Source organism: Stegodyphus dumicola, chromosome X2 (assembly GCF_044657685.1).
Source record: "Stegodyphus dumicola isolate Sdum_Otavi_A_Nest chromosome X2, ASM4465768v1".
Lineage (NCBI taxonomy): Eukaryota > Metazoa > Arthropoda > Arachnida > Araneae > Eresidae > Stegodyphus > Stegodyphus dumicola.
Genome location: NC_140781.1, coordinates 67846870 through 67868714, shown reverse-complemented (window position 1 = coordinate 67868714; position 21845 = coordinate 67846870). Strand labels below are relative to the sequence as shown.

Genomic DNA, 21845 nt, shown 5'->3' with positions numbered 1-21845 from the left:
TGGTGACGTGTATAATGTAATAGATGATTTAGAGGTAAAAGTTTTTGGATATTTTATTTATTTTATATGTGGAAATGTTCATATTTGGAAAGGGTAAATACTTTTTCGCGATCAGGTAATTTCATATATGTTCTTTTTACCGGGTTTAAAGATTGAGAAAATTGTCATGTATTTTCGTGAAATTTTTCTAATTTATGAGAAAAAAGCAGTGTACATGGATATAGTGAAGAGTGTGCGCAATGCCATTTTTGTGCAATTCTGGGATGTTTTTTTAAGTAAAAATAAGTCGGCGTGTACATGGTTTATGTGTATGTGTTATTTTGAAAAACGCGTAAGGAGTATGGTATTGTGCACTTTTTCCCAATTTTGCAGTGAATATTTGTCATGATTAAGCAGTTTTGTTAGATAAAATTTCTAGCATAAGTGTAATTCGGCTAGTAGATTGTTGGAAGAAGTGTTCAGTAGATAAAAAGAAAAGAAACATGTCTTTACTTCGTGAAGACAAAATGGCGGCGGGAAAAAAAAAATAGAGGGTTGCTGTAGGAGAGTTGGTCGCCAAATTTTCGCCAAAAAAACGCCAAGTTACCATAATGTAAAGATCAACCTTGTTTTGGACCAAGCTGTGAAAACTGTTAATTTTATCAAAAGAAGAGCTTTAAATTAAAGAATATTTGGGATTTTACACCAAGAGATGGGCAGTGAACATGAAATAAATGCTTTTGTTACATTCCAAAGTGAGGTGGTTATCCAGAGGCATAGTTTTAAATCGTCTTTTTGAACTCCAATCAGAAATTCAAATTTTCCTCTGCAATTCAAAATTATTTGTTTAGTAAATTATGGTTGGAAGTAAGCTGATAGTTTTTAAAGTTAAATGAATTAAAGTTAGGATTACAAAGGCAAAGAGTTAATTTGTTTACCAAATGCAATGATAAAAATAAATCAAGCTAATAATCAAAGAATTGGATAATAATATTTAAAGCTTTTTACCACTTTTAGAAAGTTTTCTAGCCAAAAAGAATTTGAAAATAGCATTCAACATTAAAAATCATTTTTTTCATTGATAAATAATTTCAACACGAATTTTCCCGATGATTATGAAAAAGAAAATTGGATTAGAAATTCATTTGTTAAACTGTACCTGAAATTTTATCTCATGAGAAAAAGAATAATTGATAGAAATTTCCTGTGTTCGAACCCTAACTGAAGATTTCGGAAACAACATGGTTGTTAACTTTTGGCTGAACCATGAGGAAAAAAAAAATAAAATTTAAAGGCATTTCAAATAAAGCTATTAAATTTTTCTTGCCTTTTTGCACAACCTATTTCAGTGAACGAGTATTTTTTTCCATGTTATACTTGAAAAATAAGCAGAGAACAAAATTATTAGTGAAACCTGATTTATGGTTAAAACTAAGTAAAATAAAACCAGACGTAAAGAAATTGATCTCTCTTAAACAGGCCTATATTTCACACAAAATTTTAGAATTAAAGTATTAAAACTTAAATTTCAATAATTTAAAATACCAATTTTTAATTTAATATTCTTTATGTGTGCATACTTAATACAAATAATCAATAGGTTATGCAAATGGCAAAATATACTTTTTTTTTAATATTTCTATTGAGAAATTTAAAAATAACCATTATGAAATATAGTGCAGGTTTTTCAGTTTTTGTTGAAATGGTATGCATTAGTCAAATGGTTGAGAATCCCTGATCTAGACACAGATACAATTATTGATCAAAGGTAAGGAAGTCTTAACTGATTACGCAGCCTGAGACTAGACATCCATCTAAATCTTACTTTCAGAAAAATTTACAATTTACAGTTTACAATGATACACATGGAATGCATTAGTCTTTTAAATATAGTATATGCACTATTTTTCAACTTTACTACAAAGCGAAATTCATGCATATAGTTACAACAAACTGGTTTGAGAGCTAGCATATGCTTCTTGATTCAAATTATAAGCTATGGTTAAAAACCTTTTTTTTTACACATCTATTAAAAGAACTGTAATGATAAGATCTACTAAAAGAACTGTAACAATGTATGAAATTAAGTTGCGTATATATGGATGAAAAACACACCAATATCAAATATAAAATAAAGCCAAAATTGGTGGTATACTGGTGTTAGTTTCAAAGAAAAATTGGCTAATCTTTGGAATATGGTAACAGGTAGTTTGGCGACATTTTGGTAAGGCGATAAAGGTTACTAGCTAGGACTTTAGCAGTGTACATAGATAAAGTCAAGAGTGTGCGCAATGCCATTTTTGTGCAATTCTAGGATGTTTTTTTAAGTGAAAATAGGTTGGCGTGTACATGGATGCCGTGTATGTGCAATTCTTAAAAACGCAGCAAGCAGTTTGCGATTCTGCACTTTCTCCCAATTTCGCACCTAATCTTCGTCATGATTAAGCACTTTTGTTCCATAAAAGTTCTAGCATAAGCGTAATTCGGCTAGCAGATTGTTGAAAAAAATGTTAAGTAAAAAAAACATGCCTTTACTTTGTGAAAACAAAATGGCGTCCAAACAAAAACGCGCAGGTTGCTGCAGCAGGGTTGGTTGCCAAATTTTCGCCAAGTTACCATAATCCAAAGATTAACCGAAAAATTATTAATTTCAAAGAAAACTTATACATAACCTTTCTTCTTAAAGGTCTTGCTTGCAAGGAGCAAAAATATCCATGTATATAACTTAATCATGGATATAACCAAAATAACAGCTCTCTTTAAGAGCAAAAATATGAAGAGAGCTGCTATTTTGGTTATATCCATGATCAAGTTAGATACATGGAATTTTGACTTATTTATTAACCACCGAAAATTCAAGTGCCTATTTTGTAGAATCATACATCTAAATACAAATAACAAAAACTGATTTTTCAAGATTATCAGCAATTGTTTTTATAAAATGTAAAATTTAAAATTATATACATTCTACCTTTGGACAGTAAAACTTCTCTAAATCCTATAGAATATTTAACGTTTACCATAAAAAAAAATACTTCTTGACACATTCAATAAAAAAATAGTATTTATTTTTACAAAATATAAAAACATAATATAATATACACACATACAATATAAAAATAATACAGGATATAATTTTAAAATGGTCAAACATGTTTAAAGGCATATTTCGATATTCATAAAATACAAAACTTCTTGACAAGCGCAGTTAGGTAAAGTATTTTTTTTTAATTATTTATTTTTTTAAATTTTAATCCAGATGTAAAACAAATATTGAAAACATAAAAAGAAATATTACCAAATTAGTAAATATATGAATTCATAAGCAGGAAATACTGCAGTAAGCATTTCTTTATTTCATCTTACATCTGGCCAAGGAAAATTGTTTCAGGATCCAGAACTGATCCAAAGCATCAAAATTTCTGCAGCCTTATATGAATACAGAAAGAAGAATAGAATTTATATTTAGAAAATTACTGTTCACGTGCGCTCTTAGAAATTTCATAAATTAGTGATGACAGATGATCTCCACCAGTGACCTTACCAAATTGTTATGACTGAGATTTCGAATCCCGATTCTCTCAAAACACCACGATGAAAACATTACGGGATATTATGCATACAAAGCGCAAAACTACCCATACAGGATAAGACACACTAATTTGACATCAAAAATGGTTTAACAGATAAATTTAAAGGCAGTTTTCTTTCTGATGTAGTTTATCAAATAGAGAACTCGAACAATTTTTACTACTGATGACAACAAATACAACGTATATTTGTATTTGTAAATACAACGTATATTAGCATAAAACTATTACACACTATAAATCAAATATCCCAATGAAAATTCTCTGACTTACCGGTTCTGAGTAGGTACCTTTAACATGTTGACAGTATTTTCATCAGGACCTCGAAATGAATCATGTACCTGTAGCATCATAGAATTAATAGTTAACACCAGTAAACTGCTAAATTCATTAATTAAGACATAATAAATCGAATATAAAAGAAAGGTGTAAAACCAAGTAATTTTTAATTCACAACAAAATTTCAAGTAAAACAGCAAATATTCCTAATAGTGTATACACACCATAGACAGCATAGATAGAAAATACATTATGCACGCAGTTTACGAAATGCAAACATAATCTCATATAAAAATCTTAATTGCAATGTAAGAAAACACGCATTTTTTCAAGGTGCGAACATCATGATTAAATTCGAACCTGATGAACGAAGTTCTTCAAAACAGCAACGAGTACACTTAACATCACAGCAAAACATTTCTTACGCACCACATAAGCAATGCCGCTTCAGCTATAGCAATACATATCACCAAACCAATGAGACGTTCCGCGAGGAAAAGTCGGACAAATAGCCGTAAAAATGTAATTGTTTATTTATGACGAAAGATTCTGAATTATTGCCAGACTGAAAATTTTTCAAAAAAAAGAGTTTTTATAAAAAAGCTTTTTTCTTTTAACTTATCAAACAATTAATGAACTAAAGGGGAAAAAATTATTTATCATGTAGTTTCCTGGGAACAAGAGATTAAATAATTTTCTTTACAAAATTCATCTGCTAGTTAAAGTCCCATAAAAGAATATAATATTATCTATCAGGAAAGAATTAAGAAAATCAAATTTAAAAAAGAAATGAAGAAAAACGAGCCCACCAGCAGCGTAGAAATAAAAGCGGCTAAAGAATACTTATACGATCCAGGGTTCGACTCCAGCGAGAACGGGCTGGCTGCATGGCATTTTCCTAAACTACAGTCACCCTGTGAACGGTCTTTACAAAATTCTAAAAAGACTGAACGACGTTATAATTAGGATCCGTAGGGTATCAAACTGTAAGCCCAAAGTCGTTTAATACGACAGGCTAGCTTCTTATTATTGCCATAGTGTCTAATCCGCATTGTATAATTCGTAAATTCATGTGTTTATATAATGGTTTATTGTTTGATTTGTTGTATGTTATTATTGAAATTATTGTTTTAGTACTGTATTGATTTTTCTTAGTTGTAAGTATGGCTTCCTCTTCAGAGATTGTACTGCCTAAGACGTGCAGTCCTTGGGAAGGGAAAAATGTTATGAATTTCGTATAAATTTTGGTATGTAAATAATTTTAGTAAAATTATGTTTAAAATTGTAGTATCTCGTGTATAATGTAACTTCAAAGACTTCAGGAGGTGGAGCTTCTCCAGAAACAAAGTTTACAAGGGCAAGTTCATTTAACATTGAGGATAGCGTCAAGGTTGCAATGTTTTTGCGAACCATTTTTGTCGCCATATTTGGCGAGAAATCGCCAGAATTCGCTAGAACTGGTGACTGTTTGGCGACATTTTGTTACGATCCCTGTGTAACTGTAATTATTCCTGTACATAACTGCGATCCCTGTACATAACTGCGACTGTATCCGGCCCTATATGGGACTGTGACTGGGCGCTGTGATCACGTACGATGGAGGCAGGATTTTAGAAGAGCTCCTAAATTTTCAAAGAATTTTTTCAGAAAATGCTCATCTATTTAAGAAAAATTTTCGCGAATATCATCTACATTTTCTCGTTCTCAAAACCGAAAGATTTTCTGTACCTGAAGGTCTTATCTTCCTTGTAATCTTTAACAACACCAAGACGGAACATTCAGATAAGTAGAACTTCTTTTCTCTGAGCTAAATCATATATCTGTCACTAAAGACCTTTAAATTCATTTATTTATTATGATCATTATTATTATGCTCATTTTAATATGTTCTGGCATTAAATACTTTAAATACTTAGTAATTGCTTTAAATCACGTGGTTCTTTTTTTTTTTTTTTTTTTTTTTTTTTTTTTTGGTTACCATCTCGTAGGGACGCTATCCTTATCAGTAGCCCTTATCAGTAGTGTAGTCTGTTAGCGCTACCCATTGGAACCCCTTTGAGGAATTTCTTGAGAGGGAAAAACACGATCTTGGGCCTCAATGAATGTATAGATTTGTAGTTTTTGCTCCTTTAATCTATATTTCCTATGTAATTAAATTAAAAGCATATATTAATACAGTGTGCCTCAAATTGATAAAATAGTACACATATAATAAATTATGACCATTAACTTAATAAATAAATAAAATGCTTATTTTTTTAAATTAATTAATATTAAAATTAAAAAAACTCTGTATTTTATTTACTTATTTATTTTTGCTGATGTGTTCTCGCCTTGTTTTAGATTTCTGATTTTATCTGATAGTGTTTTCTGAGTATATGAATATGTTGGATACCGCAATAGATGATGTTACTTAAGTTAATGTATAATTTTGCATGATATTATATGTAGCTTGACCTTATGTGTCTTCTGTTACTGTGTCTCAAGGTAGAGGCAAACATATTGTTTCCCATGTTAAAAAATAAAAGTTTAATTTAAAAATTTTTAAATTTTAGTTTCCCTGTTATAGCATAAGTTAGCTTCTAAACTAGACTTATACTGTTATGTGACTGGACCCCCAATATTTATATTTTATTATTAATTTTCCCCCATCTTCACATCTATTCAGCTTTACAAAACACATTCATTACACACACCTGGAAGACTCTATTTAATGTAAATGATAACAACTTCGTTGACTACACTCATGGACACAATCGTGTTTTTTTTTTTTTTTAACAAAATTCTCTTACTTCCTTTTCTTTCTATAGGCTCTTTTTTTAATTATAAATATATTTTTTTTCCCTCTCCATTACTTTTGAGCCATTTATTTTTTACTTTATTCTGTCCCATCTTTTCTTCCTGGCCTTTCGAACTCGTGTAAAATATACGAAGTTCCTTTTTACTCTCCTCTGAAATACGAAATTGCCCCCTTTTCTATATACCTTTCCTTCGCACCTATGCTTGATTTTTCGCCCATCGGTACAGAAAGACTTAGCGGGTGCAACAAAAGACATCTGTCTACTTTGTCTGTCTGTCTGTCTTTAATGCTTTTAAGTAACTTCGAGAAATCGAAGGTACTGAAAACTTCTTATCGGATGAGGGAAAACTGTATGTGACCGAAAAGAGGATCAGTTCAGTGTACTGAGAGTATAGAGAGCTCGCTGTGCGAGCCAGGGGCGTAGCTAGAGGGGGGCAAGTGGGGGAATCTGTCCCCGGGCGCAGAATCCAAAGGGCGCCAAACTGATGTTACGATATTTTAAAATTAAATGTTTTCCATCCTTGGCAAGCAGTAGGGTGCGCGAAATCTTCAGTTGTCCCTGGGCGCTGAAAACTTTAGCTACGACTCTGCTGCGAGCTTATGCATTAAAGCTACATTGTTAGCTGTTTTAAGTGGTAACTACTGATTGTGCTCTGTCATACTTAGAAAAGATGTACAGGAACTTTTGTAAAAAGTTCCAGACCTCTAAAGTATTTCTTTTGGGGAAATAAATTTTATCAGGCTGACATCGGCTCTCCGTGCATTCAGTCCATCACGGACCCGTACGCACGTAAAAATATTTTTAAAAATAGTTACAAAAAATTTTCTAGGACATATTTATGTATACAGCTAGACATTCAGAGGATTTTTATCTAGCTGTGAAATGCTTTAACATATTCACAGTTAAATGAATGCATGTACTTAATGATATTATTTCCTCATTTACCCCGCGATCGAACATACGCATAATTTAACACGAGACTGCGTTTAGCATAGGATTAACCCCACAGAATTTGAGAAACATATAACAGTTTTCTCTTTTATCTGGTACCTGGTTTGTTGGAAAAATTATCATCCACGACGTGCTTTATATCTAGAACCGACTCGATCAGTGTGTGTTGCTGTCATTTAAGCGAACGTTGTGATAAGGCTATGATATTTCTTTATACGATTTGAAGTTTAGTTCCTCGTGACATGGTTATTGCGTCACAGACATGATTATCAAAAGCGTTCTTAAACTTTTCTAAGTTCGTACTGATAGCTTATTTTTCGATAATGCAAAAGATTACTTCGATGTCACAATTTCAAAATACTCTAGTAATAATAGCTGGACTTGAAATCAGTACACTTTCGAATATTTATTCTATTCTTTGGCATTAATTAAATAGAACTGTTTTGAAAGGAGCTGAGCAAAACTGGCAGAAAAGAGTTGACCTGATCGAAAATCTTTATTTGTCGAGAAGAAAATGCGGTTTCTCTTCCATTAATGAAAATATGAATGCCCTGCAAATAATGAGAAACAGTTTCCAAATATCTTGAAATGAAACCATCGTTAAACGCATGTATTTGACACATCTAGTCCAAGCCTATTTAAATACAGTTCTGGAATTTTAAGACTAGTTTTAAAGTTTTTTCTTTTAATTTGAGCAAACTTAGAGAATTCAATATTATTGCCCGACTTTTAGAAAAAAAAAAAACTGAACAGAAAGAAAGCAAACTTCTTTAAACATATCTTGATTTTCAGTTACTGAGTTATACGATTGCTAGAATTTGACCCTTATGAGCAGCAAGCGATGCCCTACAGAGAACGTAATCAATTTAATTATTTAAATTACGACATTAGCTAAATTTGCTAGAATAATTATTATTTAATTACTTTTATTTATCACAATTACACCAAGACGGGTCCGGCCTTAAGCACCGTCCCCTAAAAACCGAAAGTAGCGAAATTAAGACAGAAAATTTTGCAAAAGATGCATTTTCGCATTTTCAAGGAACTTTCGATTATTTAGATCGATCTGGGTGTAGCACTATCTTTCTTTTTCCCCTTAAGGTAGCTGCTGGACCCAAATCTACAGTTTAAAATTGATTTTGAATTAATAGTTCACGTATAATTTCATTGTGCCCTAAAATCAGCACCTCTAAATAGAAGGCATAAGAGTAATCATTTAACTATCATGTAAATTATTTTATACAGGAGGGAAAGGTTGCGTTATGAGATGGAAGTATAAAATTTGTTTCGAATGATAAAATGCAAAAGTTTTAAATTTATTTACTCTATCTTACAGGATTTTTCTTGCAAATTTCTGGAACCTGAGATTATTTTAAATGATTCATCAACACAGAATCAAGGAATCTAATTAGAAATCAAGTACTAAATGAACTATTCATGATGTCGAAACCAGTTCTGTATAAAAGAAAAGAAATCTGAATTTTTGCAACATTTTGAAATGACTAAATCACAAAAAATAGAAGTAGTTCTGTAATAAATGAAACCCGATTATTAAAAAAAAATATTAAAAAAATTTAAAAAAAAATAAGGCATAAAAGGTTTTGCTGCTTAAAAATTAGAATTATCAATCAACCGCTATTAATGTTAAACTGATATCGTCAGAACCACTCGGAAGTGCATGATGAGTGAATTAATCACAGAAATCTGAAGTTGCAGTGGGGAGCGATGAGAAAAAGAATTGAATAAATGCGAAATAGTATCACTTAATAATAAGTGTAATTATAATGATAAAAGAGAGAGAGACCTGAAATTTTGCTCACACGTAGATTGTCATCCTTTGCTTGTCTTTGTTCGTCACGTTGGTGTATTATTCTGTAAACTGGTTTGGATTTACATTTGGAAGTATATTTGTTATCAAATTATTATTCTGACTTGCCTACTCCGTTGACAATTTCCTTTTTCTTTTCTTTCATCACTTTTTTCCTGAAATCATTATTGCTATCCGAGACAGATACAAACAGTTGCTTAGCTGCAGAATCGAAGTTATTCATTAGAAGAAATAATTGAATGCAGGATGCCTCTAACATAACCGAAGAGAGTGTTTTCAGCGTTTCGAGTGTTTATGCTGCGTGAATAGGAGGTATAAATGTTTCATAAATTGCTTGATTCTCAATGCAATCTTAATTACTATGATTAAGGCTACTTTTTTTAGAGTTTGTCGCTGCATGCAGTTATGAATATATTTTTAATTATTGTATAATTTGTATTGGATTTTGCGTATACTAAATGCAATGCTGCAGCAGAAAAAAATTGTTCTTGTAAAATTTACATTCACTGAGGTATTTTGCAGCTTCTAGCCTATAAAATATCTCAGCTTCGCACATGATTATCTAATTAATAATATTTTAATTAATTAATTAGCTGGAGTAGTTAGTGATTTATACTAGACTATGCTAATTCCAAAATTAAGTTCCTATTAACTTATTCAAGTCCACATTAATTACTTCCCAAAATAAAACAACGCAGAAATGAATGAAAACAAATATCACAGTCTGGAAGCTACTATTTGTAGTTCGCAAACTAAAGTGATATGTATCGAAGTATTGTTTTTGGAAGTGCAACAGTGTGCAACGAGCATGTTCTTCGTTGCCTGAGAGCTAAGGATATGTCTGTAGCAAATTCTTCTACCAATGCAATATTATAGAATAGAATTACTTACTTACCAAAAAGCGATTTGATTTGCCTAACCCTTAGAATTGGATAAGCAGGCTAATGCAGAATCGCTCATTCAGCTACACTGGATCTATCCTCAACATACTAGGTTATAGTTCAGAAGTTATCTTTTACCTGTCAGCAACGCCTCTTTTACTAACTCAGCTATTTTGCATATCCTTTAGGAGTGTGTGCATGTGTATTTTGAAATCGAAATGACGGAGTCAAAATGAAGTAAAACTGCCATTTAATTTAAAATAAATATTACAATCTAAAACATGCGTTTTATTTCCCTACGTAAATTTTAGTGTTACCTTTTTGTTATGTTTCACTCAGTTTATTTTCTAACTGAATTATTATCCAAGGAATTATGTCCACAGAGTTTCCCTTCTTTGTTTACGCTATTCTCTGTCTTAGATTTTGCACTAATTACTATTTCTTAAACTTTGAGATTGGTTCAGCTGTGTGTTGTCAAATACCACTACATTTTACCAAGATTTTAATCTAGAAGTAGGCAAAAAGATTAGTTTTTATTGAGTTTCAGTAAAGTCGCATGACTTTTTTATGTATCGTAAATATATCACCTAATCTTTAATATAGGTAGCATTACTGCACATAAATTCAAAATCACGGCGCTTGTCATTGCCTATCCTTGTCAATTTAAGACCGCTGAATTCTTTTAGAAAGTATACAAAGCATTTTTTCCCTTTTTTACCACGGACCTTCGTGGTGTGACTGGAAGCACATTCGACGCTTATTCGGGAGGTCCGGAGTTCGAATCCCGGCAAAACCGCTGCATATTTTTCAAGTTTCCTACTTCAAAAGAAAAAAAATAATAATAATCACTTTAAAAGTGTCACCCAAACTAAAAGGTACGAACGGTAATTTGTCACCACTAGGATTTGGCGATTGGTCCCTAAACCCCAGTCGCCCTCTAAACAGGGAAGTATATCCTGTATCACCCTCTTTTCCGCATGTATTCGTGGTGTAATTGGAAGCACACTCGACGTGTAGGTTCGGAGTTCGAATGGCGGTGTCTCCTGCGTAAAAAAAAAAAAAAAAAAAAAAAAAAAAGACTCTACAAGTTAGAACTATGGAATAGTTATCATGAAGCTTACATTTCTCTCGCAAAAAATTTCAGCTCCTTTTACTTTAAAATTATAAAAAATAATACAATAAAATATAAATAAATGAACAATAGATGAATTCTAGCTGCAGAAATTATCTTAAATTAATCTTAATTAGAAATTAAATTAATTTAATTTCTATCTTAATTAGAAATTAAAAGTCTGGGCAGGTAAACATCCGAAAAATAACGGCTCTTATAAGCGCCGTTTCTTTTCATTTTTTTCAAGCCGAGAATTTACCGGCTGGGCATTCCTCAGCCATGATTAAACGAGTTGATCGTCGTGAAGTTATTTTCTATCTTATTACGCAGAACATTTTCCAGAGAGCTACTGATATTAAACCCGCAGGGGGAAAGGAAAGACAACACAAATATAATCAGTTTTTTACGGAGCCAAAATTCAACCCTTGTACCTGACAGTCAGTCTTACATCGTCCAAATGTAGATTATAAATTATATGGGGAAATGTGGTAATTCATTATAAAAGAAGAGGTAATTTTATTTTTCAAGTCTTCTTTTAACAATCAGTAATCTCATTTTTTAAAACTACCTTATACGCATAATGATCGCAAAACAATTTCTAAATATACTACAAGCACAAAAGTAATACGCAAATAAATAAATAAATAATCTCGTTTTTCTGTTTTACTGCCATCGCTATGCTACTTTTATAATGAAGCATTCAAGCTAACGGGATGGCAAAACTGACAACTGCGTCAGCAGTGCCAGTGACATAGGGGGCGGGGGGGGGGGTACCATTGCGCTCGCCAACACAGGTCAGAAAATCAATGGAAAAGAAGCACTTCATCTTCCAAAGAGGCCCGTTTAAGGTAGAGTTGTTGCATGTCTAGTGAAGTCAAGAAGGTATGGGACTGTACTGTTTTCTGAAGAATCCAGATATTCAAAGCGTGTTTTGATCAGGAAGAAAAGAAGAATGCATAACTTGTAATCCCTTATTGAGGAAAGATTCCGTTTCCGCTCATGCGGTTTCATGGTTTGAGATCGAATTATCAAACGTAGCTGTACCGAGCAGTAAATCTTGAATCGAAGCTCTGTAACCAGTCACATTTATGGATGAGATCTTGGAATCCATTGACGGACATGGACATACGCCATATTAAATAAAGATTTAATGCGAAAAAGGAAGATTATTTTTTTCATTTTAAAATTAATAAATTTGACTTATAAAATTCAATATTTTGAGATTAATCAACTAGTAAACATATAATTTTATTTTAAACAATGATTTTGTACATATTTGTTGTAATCAATTTTCAATTACAATATGCTTTAATTTGACAATATGCTTTAATTTGACAGACATAAAGAAAGATAACTTGCTATAATGACTTTTTCAGAACATATTTCATATTTACTAAACTGACATTGAAATAATGTTCTGTGAAGCCAGAGAGTATAAAAGCCAAAGAATATTCCGCTTAGTAGGGATACCTCAAGTACAGCAAATACAAGCTCGCAAGTGTAACTGATTTAACCACCTTAATTTTTCATTTAATTTAATAGCATTTAATTTAATAGCGGCAAATACAAGCTCGCAAGTGTAACTGATTTAACCACCTTAATTTTTCATTTAATTTAATAGCATTGAAGAATGTCAGGCACCTGGTTTGCCCGAACCAACAATGTAAAATCATAGTCAATAATTGCACATTAAACGTAATTAAGTGGGATAGTGCAATAGGTACCTTCTGAGTAATGCTTAGAAGTAATTCATCATTTAAAGATATGTTTTTAGTACAAGCCTCTTTGAAATTTAAAACTGATTTTAATAAGCAGATATTTAAATATTTCTTTGAAGAAACGAAATATTGGTGAAATGCAAAAGAGGCGTATTTGTAGTAAGAGGAAATTCGGAAACCAAAATAAATGAATACTTGAATGTAATAATGTGAAATACACATCGATAAATATTACAATATAGTTTTTAAACTTTTATTTATAGCACTGAAAGTTTAAGTAGAAAGGCAATCGTAATTTAAACAGACAATTATTTGAGGTAAACACACACAGAACCCAAATAAGACCGTTAGCATAACGTAAATGCTATAATACTAAAATTTGCATTTTTATGCATTCAAACATGAAAGCCAGTTAGTATAGACAACATTTTCATGTAGAGCAATAGGGGACTCATTTTCAAGTGATAAAAGTAAATTTGCATTATGCTGCTCATAAAAATTTTAAATAAGTAAGTACGTGTTGTGTTTCATTCATAATTAATTGTAAAAAGTTCTTAATGCTTCTGAGATTTTGTTTGACAGCCTTATATTACTTAGAACAAGAAACATTTGATGTATTTCAATTTAGATTTAAAGAGTATTTTAGTTATAAATATAATTGTATATAAAAAAGTTCCAACCACTCTCCAGAAAAAGAAAAAAAAAAAAAAAAAAGATAAGAATTTTAAAATTTCAGATTTCATTGCTGAAATCTCTATCGAATATTAATATGTACCAAAGAATAAGCTATTACCGTGTAATAAAGTATTATCCTGTGCTAAAGTATTACTTTAAGATAATACCGTGTGCCTTCGTGGTGTATCTGAAAGCACATACTGCTGGCAGATGGGAGGTCCGGTGTTCGAATCCTGGTGAAGGTTCTCACATATCTGGCTTCAAAAGTTTCTAAACTTCTCTACAAGTGGCTCTGAACTAAGTTAATGACAATAATTCGTTATCACCGCGATTTAAAGATTTGAGTCCTTTAAATAGGGGAGAATGCAAAGAATTTCCTCCCTCCTTACAGCGTGCCTCCATTATGTAATTGAGAGCACGTTCGGAGTTCGAATCCCGGCGAATGCATTGCACATTTTTCATGTTTACTGCTTCGACAAACCTAATAACATAAAATCTTATTTTATTTTTTAATAAAATAAGTTTCTGTGTATCAATTTGCCATTCATCATGCACAATAAACATGTTGCCAATTACCGGCAACATGTTTAGTTAACTAACAATAGATGAAATATTCAGTAAGATTATTGTGTAATTTTATTTTAGTCAGCTACTTTCTTTTCTTTCTACTTTTTCTCCGATTCTTCCGGTATGAAGGTCCGGTTTCTCTAACTATGGGAACAACAGCTGCTGAAAAAAGGTAGAGTCGGTTAACTTCATTTCCGTTTAACGTGTTTCTCTTTGTGAAAGGCACGCAAATCAAAGCTGATTTGAACTTGAGCCTCAAAAGGCGCGGAGAAAAGAAATGTTGTGCTGTGATGACGACATGAGTTATTATCGCAAATGATGGGAAACTGGCAGTGGCCTTTAACTGCCTATTTAAAATAACAGATTACAGTAAAATCGATTAATATTTTGTTACATACGTCTTCCACAATAGAGGCATTATCAGAAATTTCCAGAGAGAAAAGATGCTCTTTTACAAAGAAATGCGATTTATGTGACAAAAATTTCTCTACATCCCTCATGTGAATTCCTCAGCCAAAATATGACTAGGTAAAGTGCAACGTTAATTAATTAAATGATGAAAAGATATGTTAAAGTTCTGGATTATTCAAATGAACGTGAAGACTTTTAGGCGCAATCAGTATTTTAAAATAGTCTTGCAGGAAAGAATTTTTTTTTTTTTTTTTTTAATTTTAAATATGACATTTCAAAAGATTTTATCATCTCTTTCGAATTTCCTTCATTTGGGATCTTGAAAGCCATCCTAACTGCAGATAAAAAAATAGCATAAGTAATAAAGAGGAAATAAAAGAAAGACGTGCTGTACAATAACCGGGAAAAATTATCAAGAAATAAGTAATTTCACTTTATTATTAGCCTAATATTACGCTGATCTTATACTTACATTCGTGGCTGATCTATCTGAATGCTCCTTTTCATTCTGGAACCAGTTTCCCTAGAATAAAGGAAATTTATGTGAAGATGAGATACTTCGATACTTTGTGCTAATAATGTTTTGTGCGTAGTAGTGCACATAGATTCGAAATTGTTTATTGTTTATGAACATTAAACCTGTTTAATGTTAAAATATTATAAACCCTATTAAGATCTATAACGGAAATCAAAAGTGTTAAATTTGATGTTATCTTTAATGCAATTATTTATTTGGGAAGAAAGGAAAGACTTTTTCATGTGAAATAACGTTTATTCTGCAGTCATTAACACAGTGAAGCATTTTTTATGGAGCATTACTTAAATCTTTTCTTTCCTTATACATAATTATATTTATATTAATGTAAATATTTGAAAAACAATGAAAGAAATGTTTACATGTAATCAACAGAAGAGAATGCGAACGAGGATACATGTGAAATACCTCTTGTGTTCTACTGCTTAGGTTCACGAAACATTTTGAAGTTTATATTAATTATTAGAAATATATTTTTAGTTATTAATTAAATAGTATTATTTCCCATACATTTAAATTTTTTATTATTATAGTAGCTTTTTCTAGGATGATTCTTTCATCCCTCCTTCTTTCAGAGGAACTATATATATGTGCGTAACAGTAAATTATAGGGCCCACCAGCGGCCGAGGGGTCGCTGAACACTGGTAGTTCGGTCCGAGGTTCGGGCTGGCTGCATGGACGTTTTCGTGGTTTTCCACATGTGTAACGTGTATACGAGCCATTTCCCTTAAAAAGTCCTCGACGAAGGCATCCCTCCCCTTAGGCAGATAGCCCTCGAGGCTTTGCCATAATCACACACGCAGTAAATTACAACATTTGCGGGTGGGTAATGATGCTAAAAGTTTTGAGAAACATCACCAATAAATAGACTGTAGATTCAGAGGTGATAAATATTGTAGCTTGATTTGTAAAAATCATGTGTTAAATGCCAATAAACGTTCGAGAAGGCTCAATAGGTTGTTCTAAAAAAAAGGATTTTTAACAGTAGTTGAAGAAATGTATAGGAGGAAAAAGCACAAAGACTAAAAGCCATGCATACACAATAATTATACTGCATTCTTCATGAGCTGGATAAAACATTGAATGTCGTCAAGACCTTTCACATGATATTATTTTAAAGAAATGGCTTTCATTACTCAGACATTATTTTTGATAAGAACTACAATTAGTTAAGAAATGGAGATCTTTTATAGTTCGACTCCACGTAAGAGTCAATAAGCTATTAAAATCTTCCTGTCACTACCAGAGTAAAGAATATTTTTCAAAAAATAGTTATCTGTATATAGCGGAATGAGAAGAGCTCCATCTATCATGAGATTTTTGAATTGCATTGTAACAAATCAACAGATTCACGAATGGAAGAATGTTATTCATCTCTACTTAAAAAATAGACTGGCCTTAATTAAAATATAAAGGAGTTTGGAGCATCGAGCAAACACCATACATTGCGAAGAAAAAAAAACTTTCTTCAATTATGAAATTTTGCTTCATTTTTCTTGTTCCAACTTGAAAACCTCTAAAAGTACTACTTAGATGAGAAAAGGTACAGTACAGATAAAGAGCTCAAAATAGTATAAAGATTATTTTTTTGCCCCTAAATTCAAAGAATTTTAGGCGATGGGCAGTAATAGTGCAAGAGGAAATGGAACAATAAAATGTTGTTTGGAACTTAAGCATAGAATTTAATCAAAAGAAAAAAATCAACATTATTTTTCATTCCGAATTTTTTTCACATTTTGTATGCATTTCACACATATACACAAATTAGATAATCTAAACATTTGCCCCGAAAAAATTCTCGAGTCCTATCTCGGAAAATTTATACTTCTGAGGTGTTAAGGTTTCCTGAATGTTTTAGAACATGCTTAAGATAAATTGTGTAGCATTTATTTAATATCTAGAACCTAATTTAGAACTTGAAAGATACCTGCAAGGTATTTAAAATACCTGTTGAGTAAGAACAGCACCTTTAACAGCTAATTAATAAGAAATATCAGTTAAGACACAAGAACACGCCGAACAAATACTAATTCAGAAGTCAAACAACAAAAATCAGTGTTATATTTTCAAATTTTCACAGAAATAAAATTATTTGAAAATATAACGCTGATTTTTGTTGTTTGACTTCTGAAATATCAGTTGCCCACACGGGTCAAGATACAAAATGCTGAAAGGGTGCACCGTTTCATATATGAATAACTTTGTCATTTCATAATACCTCATTAACTTTGGTTAGTACACAAGCTCCAAAGACGTAACTAAGTTTATTTTATGATGAGTCATTCCTTAATAACATTTGAAAGCAAATTAAAATATAAATAATATTGTTGCGTGTGTACGGATTTGTAATGGATTGAATGCATGCAGAACCGGTGATAGCTTGATAAAATTTATTCTACCAAAAAAAAACACTTCACAGTTTTCGAAATTTCCACAAAAAAACTCGGACAGCTCTTCTCAGTATCATAGACTACAATGAGTAGTGTGACTTTAAAATACTAAGGACGTTAAACATAGTTCACTGCAAAGCGCATCTAAAAAGGCGAAGCTCTCACGGAGGTCTCTCAATACACCGAAATCACGCTGAGCTAAGCTAAGAATTTATGTTCTTTACGGTAGTATATAGATTTACCCCGGCAGGATAGATTTACCACAAAGGCACGCTAGGAAAGTGTGAGAAATACCTTATACGTTCCTTTCTCGAAATTACTGGAATCGCTGATTTTATCACATTTTCTGTTCCAATAAATACAAATGATTGGACAATAGAGCTCGAGTAAAATTCGCTATCACCTGTATTTGATGACTAGGTATAATTGAAAGCACGCCCGTCTAGCAGTCGGGAGATCCGGAGTTCGAATTTGAGTAAGGGCGTTTCTGACTTTTTACGTTTCCTGCTCGGAAACGTTATCGGATGGGAAAATATATGATGCCTCTGTAACATCATAGTCATTTGTATAAAACTGATGAATTTTGAAGAGAAATTTACCTCAGACCGGCCCTCTCTTTTTGTAAAAGATTTCGCACTGACAACACGTTATCAATTAGAAGGAATGAACTTTAGACAGAATGTTGCTATTGAATTTAGTCAGATAAATATGTTGTGCAAGGTGACTTTAAGATTTACATATTGCATTATCACTTTCCTTCTCTATGATGTATATTTATTAAAATTATAACTGCAGGAAATCTTTTACCACTTAGGAAAATTAAATTACCCAGTAAATGATTAACTGATGATAAAAACGTGATGTCAAAATGTCAGACGAGAAGATATATTTTGGAGGAGATAATTCTTTTGGAGATACGCGTTCCCTAATTTAAAAATTCTTTTGGAGATACGCGTTTTTTAAAAATTTTATCTAATCATTATATCTCTTATTTTTCCGGCGCTAGAGGAAAATGAAATAGCGAATACTACTATCCAAAATTTAAAAAAGTGTTTTTTGTCAAGAAAGTTATCTTAATTTCTGTTTGTTGTGCTTGTTTACATTATGATTGAAAGAAAGACCATTAATTTAAAATGTTGTGAACCTTTCATATAGTGAAGCGAGCATAATTGTAAGATAATTTAATGCATTTATATTGCAAATAAAGGCACCTAATAATGATATTAAGCCACGAATGTACATAAATTGAAATTTTTGAGGAACTGCTCATTCTTTCTTAGCACTTCTAAATGTGAATTCATTTCCTAATAGAGATGTAATCGTCTGTATTAAGTTTGCTTACTTAGTTATGATAAAGTATTTCATTATATTTCCTACGTCCTATATTCCTTCTCGGAAGACGTATATTTAAGGTGAGACCTGCTTGCATTTACATTACACGTAAGGGAAACTTGGAACGCATCTATGTACACTGGTTTCCAAAAATTAAGGGAAAAAAAAAAAAACGACAAAAATAGCTATAACTCGTTCAAAAATAAGCTTGTCTGCTTAAAATTTGGATATGTTGTGAAATAAGAACTGTTGATCAAAACTGCGGTATGCAAATTAGTGGCGCTGCAATCGAAATACGTCACCTGAGAGGAGTATAAATGTGCATGTTTCAGAGCAAGCCTGAAAATTTCGCTGTGCTAATGAGATAAGAAATCTGGAATAGCCAATTTGTAACAATGATCTCCAGGCATGATTTGCCCAAAGAACTGCGATAGAGAGCCATTGGGAGACTAGAGGCAGGACAAAGTGAAACAGAAGTGGCCAAATGGCTAAACGTGAGTCATTGTGTAGTTCATAGACTTTGGAAATCCTATCGAGCATTTTTGGGATGTTTTAGGAAGACGTATAGTTGCTTTCAATCCACCTTGTTCAGACCCTTGCTACGCTTGCAACTGCTTTGCAAGAGCATTGGTTCTCACTTCCTGCATAATTGACATCGCACATCCCTGTACGTGTTGTATTGTTTCTAGGGGAGATCATACTCCATACTGAAGGTAATTTTTCTATACAAAACTGGCACATCCAATTTGTTCATTTTATACATATGCTAATTTCTATAGCACCATAATTGTCTGGTAATTTCATTCCATGTTACTTTATACCTTACCATGTGTCATATACAGTGGTTCACTTTCATTAAATTCTACACGTAACTTTTTGAATAATCATCATTTTTGTGATTTTTTTCTAAATTAATCATAACCAGTGTAGTTAAACCTCTTCGAGCCAGAAATAAAATCAAGGTGTCAGTCATTAGTAACCTGACGGCTTTTGACGGATCTGCTATTATAATTCTACATCAAGAGCTTAAGATTTGGCTGAGTATATTTGAACTATTCTGATTTTGCGCTAAGGTGACTATAAAATTGTTTAAGGCACGAAAACCGACTATACTTAGCAAAATATGTTAAATAATTCAATAAAAGTTCTGCATTAAGAAATATTTTTAAAACCCGAAATTTTGCTTAAAATGATAAATAAGTAAAATTTTAAGCTAAATAATCCTTTAGATTTTAACAAATTATTTGTTCAAGAATTTCATTTACGTACAAAACCTGACGGAAGTACTTTTCTTTCCATGTTATCAGATGAAATAGAGGGAATGACTTACGAGATATGTGGTATGTTTGACTGTTTCGAAGTAAAATATGTGTCAATATTCTTAAAACTTCACGAAAATATATTTTTAACTATGCGAAGAGTAGACGTATTCAAAGAAATCTGCACTTTGAAACAATAAAAATAGAAAAAATTAATAGGTTTGATTATCATAAGTTATTTGAAATTTTCCTTATAGCATAACAAACTGTTTGCGCATTTGTCGTGTAGTTTGTCACGCAATCATACTTTTCCCTCGAAGTTTTCGTACGTTGTGATAAGCCTCGAGCGTAGAACTACGAGAGAAGATTAGAACTGAAAACATCTGACGAATATACTGAAAAGTAAACACTGGAATAAAATTAGTTTTAAAAGCCGTCGACTGGCAAAACAAGCTTGACACAAAACCCAAACGTAGCTATAGAATATGTAAAGGGCCTTTTATCAGGAATAAACTATTCAGTTAAAAGAATCTGAGAAAGCAATCAAGGAAAAAGCATACTGAAATCAGGAAAGTGTGAATTTCAAAACATGAGGAATTTTTGATAAACTTCCGCGCTGGGAACTGCCATCCAAGGACAAATGCCGACTATTGTTTCATCAAAAGCGATATGCAAGCGGCTATCTTTCTTTATAAATAATATCTAGATATTCTTCATTAAAATTTAAATTTAAAACTGGTCTTAGCTAAAATATTTTAATGAAATATGATTACAAGAAAATTTCAGATATTCTAATTTTTATGGTTCTGCAATATATTTTTATTTATAAGTATCCTAAAGAAGGATAAAAATGCTTTGTTAATTTTATATTCTTGTTTCTCTGGAAAAATCTGCAATAGCTTCAACGGTTTTGGGTTATGCGTTAACGCATAACCCAAAACCAAAGTATGTTACTAAAAAAGTGCGTGGAAGAGGAAAAAGTGAATTTGCATTCATAGAAAGGTAATAAAGCAAAGACATCCGGAGTGACTGATTTGCAAATGCAAAAAATTGAAAGAAAATTGCATGCTTTCCAAATATTTATTTTCTGCTGTAAATCATATTTCATTTAATAAGCTGTTGACTCAGGAACTGATGAAAAAGCTCATTTCAGCATCATTATGCAAGACGAAGCTGCAGAATGCTAGATTTCAAAGTTTATAATGTCAGCATTCACCGATATTAAAGTACAAAATATACATTATTAAGACATATCAGACAGATATGCAGATATTTCCCTTCTATATCACGGCAGCTGTGAAATCTGCATATAAACACCATGCCCTATGCCAAGTTAACATCTTATCACATTATTCTGCGAATTTCGTAGTAGTTAGGACGGATTAGAAATGTAATTTACCAGTAATTGAATGCAGATTTTCACCTTACTAAATTACATACAGGAATCTGAACCTTTTTTTTTTTTTTTTTTTTCCTTTTTCTTAAATGGCCTTTTGGAAGCAAAGAGATTAAGAGGAAGCATTAATGAAAACATTCT

At 31.9% G+C, this 21845-nt stretch overlaps 1 protein-coding gene and 1 long non-coding RNA gene across 4 annotated transcripts in view; one reads left to right on the top strand and one right to left on the bottom strand.

Moving 5' to 3' along the window:
* The window catches only part of LOC118191650 (glycerol-3-phosphate acyltransferase 1, mitochondrial-like), a 112911-nt gene that overhangs the window by 55252 nt on the left and 35814 nt on the right, over nucleotides 1-21845 (bottom strand). Inside the window, exons 3-4 of one of the 3 annotated variants that reach the window (XM_085809242.1) lie at nucleotides 15264-15314; nucleotides 3843-3910 (exon numbers count right to left, since the gene is read on the bottom strand). In XM_085809242.1, coding sequence (XP_085665368.1) covers nucleotides 3843-3910; nucleotides 15264-15314 — 119 coding nt within the window. Of the gene's footprint in view, nucleotides 1-3842; nucleotides 3911-4072; nucleotides 4353-15263; nucleotides 15315-21845 lie in introns of those variants that run through there. The other 2 variants (XM_085809243.1, XM_085809244.1) reach the window with 2 other exon arrangements.
* The window catches only part of LOC146992771 (uncharacterized), an 87488-nt gene continuing 73467 nt past the window's right edge, over nucleotides 7825-21845 (top strand). The window contains exon 1 of the long non-coding RNA XR_015038977.1: nucleotides 7825-9740. This is a non-coding gene — a long non-coding RNA (uncharacterized LOC146992771). The remainder of the gene's footprint in view (nucleotides 9741-21845) is intronic.